The sequence below is a fragment of the Balaenoptera ricei genome, unplaced genomic scaffold, assembly GCF_028023285.1.
Source record: "Balaenoptera ricei isolate mBalRic1 unplaced genomic scaffold, mBalRic1.hap2 scaffold_729, whole genome shotgun sequence".
NCBI lineage: Eukaryota > Metazoa > Chordata > Mammalia > Artiodactyla > Balaenopteridae > Balaenoptera > Balaenoptera ricei.
The window spans coordinates 68,027-71,840 of NW_026777916.1; the positions used below are offsets into that span (position 1 = coordinate 68,027).

At 41.6% G+C, this 3,814-nt stretch overlaps 1 protein-coding gene across 1 annotated transcript; it reads right to left on the minus strand.

Moving 5' to 3' along the window:
• Window positions 1-292: 292 nt before the first annotated feature.
• Window positions 293-2,417, minus strand: LOC132358945 (NEDD4-binding protein 1-like). Its single transcript, XM_059912176.1, has one exon. It carries the CDS (start codon window positions 2,215-2,217, stop codon window positions 322-324), a length of 1,896 nt encoding a protein of 631 aa, XP_059768159.1. The 5' UTR covers window positions 2,218-2,417; the 3' UTR covers window positions 293-321.
• Between the last annotated feature and the right edge of the window lie 1,397 nt (window positions 2,418-3,814).

Below are 3,814 nucleotides of genomic sequence, written 5' to 3' on the forward strand. Positions count from 1 at the left end.
ACCTAATGGTGTTCATGGCATTAAGAACCTAAGGATTTAAAAGTCTCTTTACTGCTTATTACTGGGAAATGCAATGTGAAAAGGCAAGTTTTCTATCATTCCTTGCTCTCAGAAATACAGGTTCAGCAGAGTGAAGAAAGTTTATACGATGCCAGAGGATGGAATGACAAAACTTTCCCAATCAGCTGTTTTCTTCTTTCTTTTTGTCAGGCAAGGCTATAGGTCAACTACACAGACGCACAGGATAGTTCCTACAAACACATGCAATTCTGAGACATGGCTAAGAGGCCTATTGAAAACTGTAATTTGAAGAGAATGGACTTACGTAATTGCAACATTGCTCCCATCTATAACAATGTGCTTCAAATCCGTTCTCCCTGGTTCATTTTTTAATTCCAGCTTGTAGGGTACTTTCAGAGTATCGCGAAATCTTTGAACCCCAGTAACTGAGGAATCGATATGCTCAGAAGGTCCTGCCAACCTTGCATCGGTAACTGAAGGTAACAGCTGGGGCAGCGGCACTGGTGGAGAAAGGGGTGGACAATTTGGTTTAGACTGAGGAGAGGTACAACACCTCGAGCGGTTTTCACAGGCAGACTTCATATTATTTGGAAGCAAGGGTTCTGCTTGCTGCTGCACACCATTTTCAGGAAAAACTGGAATTCTGGGCTGGTGACTTGAAGCTCCTCTTGAAACAAAATTGACAATTTCTTTGGGACTTGAAGGGGCTAGAGAGGGTAAAAGGCCATCAGTTTCAAGGGCTATATTACAAATGTAGTTCTGATTTGAACTCCAGATTTCTTGTTTCTGTTCTATTGGCACTGTTCTGAAAGTATTAATTTTGCAATTTGAGGTACATGGTTTCGATTCTACTTTGAATGGTAACTGAGAAAAATTTTCTACCATATTTTGCTGTGTGTGAGTCTGTGTTTTCTTTGGAGTGGAATCTGCTGTAAGCTCATTTATGCTGCTACAAACACCTTTATTTTTGGTTCTGTTGGTCTCTGGATACACAGTACCAGGTGGAAATTCTCTGTCTTCTTGGAATCTTTTATTTTCCTTTTCAATTTCCTCCAAGAGTAATAATGGTTCAGTAGATGGCCCATACTCCCTAATGACCTTTTCTACAATTTCTTGGGAATAGCCCATGGTTTTAAAAAAGTTTACAAGGATGTTGTATTCCATTTCCTCAGTAGTGTCTTTTACATCTGGACTTAAATTTTCGGCATCAGTAGAAGAATCAGATAGGTCAATGATTACACTTCCAGCTAATGTCTTACCATCATGTAAAAGCTCTCCCTCTTGAACATTTTCCAAAGAAAACTGTTTCTTGGTACGCCTTTCTTCAGAATCAGAAAACCTCCTCTTGTGACAAACTCTGTCTTTGGAAAGCGCCTCTTCATCTGGCGTTACACCATTTATTGGAACAAAAAGTACATCTTGTGAACTAGAAAAGACTGTGTCCATTTGTTTTGTAAGCTCAGAAACAGGAGTCCCAGCTTTATTTCTTGCCTCTTCCTGCAAAACAATTTCATCTCTGGAAATATTCAGCCCTGTGGCAGCATTCTGTGTAAACTCTGTTTGTTTAGAATCTCTAATTTCAATTACATCATCATCTCCTGTTTCAAATAGATTCTCCTCACCTTGGGTGAGTGCCAAAAGTTCTTTTTTCAAGGAAGTGGGTAAAATCAACAAGTCCATCGTGTAACTGTCTGCACGAGCTTCAACAAATTGTTTAAATTCCCTTCTTACCTCTGATTCTTTTTGGCTGTTGGGTAGGTTCTCATTATTCTCGAAGAGCTTTACAAACTGCTGAATGTGACTCCTAGCCATGGCCACAGCTTCGGCACTTCCTCTGATGCCAAGAAGACCAATGTCGAGAATGCAGAGATCGGCACAGGTGTCCTGAATCAAGCTCTTCAGAAACCGGCTCTGTGCCCCAACAAAAATGCAGTGCATGGCCTTGGGGTAACATTCTCTTTCTTCTAGTTCGGGTTCACAGATTCCTGTAATATATTCCTTGGCGCTGTGCACCGCCTCCTGCGCCCCGCGGAGCTGCAGCCAGATGCGCGCAGGGAGCGGTTCCTCAGCCCCGAGCGCGCCGAGCACGGCCAGGCTCACACCCAACAGGCCCTCGATGCGGCCGCGGCTCCGTTCCAGCAGCGCCGCCTTCTCGGCGGGCGCCGTGAACTCGTCCAGTACCGCCCGGGCCGCCATGGCGGGCGCGGCCTCCCGCGGCGGCGCCGGGGGCCGGCGGCGGCGACGCCCCCTCAGCGTGCTGCCCCTGTACCCGAGCCCGTCAGGCGGCGTCGGCCCTCCAGGCCGCCTTGCCCCGGCCCGAGCCCCGCCGCCTTGCCGGAGACCCGGCTACACCATCCCGCCGCGGCAGCCGCAGCTGGGTAACTACGGGTAAAAAGCCCCTTCGCCGCCGCCGCCGCCGCCGCCGCCGCCGCGGGCCGGCAGAAATTTTTAACTTTAACTGAAAGTTAAGGTTGGCATTTGTTTGTTTTGTTTTGTGCTTCTTTGTCACTTGCTCAGAATTCCATTATTCATCAGAACTCCATTTTCCGAAAATTGTTTTTGCAAACTTTGCAGATGATGGGGTGACTAAAGTCCATGAGATGAGGCAGGTAGGTAGCAAAAAGAAAGAAATGATGCACAAGTAGAAGAAAAGGGGGAATAGCCCTCTATCACGTTCGTTTTCATCATTTTACACAGTTACCATTAATTTTTCAAATGTACCAAACATTTAATGTGATTCAGATCATGAAATGAACTCATTCATTTCATAATTCGATGATATAATTTTTGAGTGCCAACTCTTTACAAGATACTGACTAGATATTGGAAGCCAAAAGTGAACCGTAAATGAGGACCCTGTCCCCTGATTTTACATTCAGAAGGTATAGAAAACTAAAATTAAAGAAAGAAGTTTATATTATGTTCAGTAAGAACTTATTTATATATAATTTTGCTAATCCTATAATGTTAAGGACCTCTATGTTATAAATATGTATATATAAATGTATATATTTTCATGGAAAATATAAAAGAACGCAAAAAATGTATGAATAATTTGAAGAGAATTCTAATGGGCATTCTGTAGTATCCAAAAGCAGAGTCAACTTGTGTCTTCAGATGATCCTTAGTAACTTTGATATGAGTTAATATTTCTTAAATATGAGTTAATATTTGTTAAAACATATCCCATGGATATTTTTAATTAAAAAATAATTTATCAGATAAGATAGTGGGTCTCAAGAGTCAAAAAGTGAATGTTGTGTTTTCGTTAGTGAACTTAAAGACACTTGACCAAAATATATTAGTTTTTAAATACAAATCGTTATTCAAATGGTTTGTTTATCTACTTCATAAAATATTAGAAAGACATGTAGATTGATAATTTGATGATTCTATCCATCCAGTAAGTTAAATAAATTACTGATCTCACCAAAAATGTTTCTGAGAACCTATCCTTGTGCACAAAGATGATGACTAGCATTTGACTTTGACATCATGTAACTTTGATGTAAATCTATATATAGGACTTCTGTAAATTTGCATAGGAGAATTGAATCACTTGCACACTTCCACTTAACAGCAAGAAAAGAAGTTGCATCTCCAGATAACAGCATTTTGAGTCATTATTGAGTCTACCAGATTCATACTTGGCAAGTGTTGGTTGATGCTCTATGAGGGACATATCCACTTCATAACTCCTGCTCTAAGCAGCTTTTTGAACTATTTAGGATTTTGTATTAGTTGACCCAATTGCTGGGCAGATCTCCTCTTAAGTAAACTCTTATTTGTGTAG

What these genes read in the sequence shown, in the direction of transcription:
- LOC132358945 (XM_059912176.1), bottom strand. Translation starts at nt 2,217, where the DNA reads ATGGCGGCCCGGGCGGTACTGGACGAGTTCACGGCGCCCGCCGAGAAG.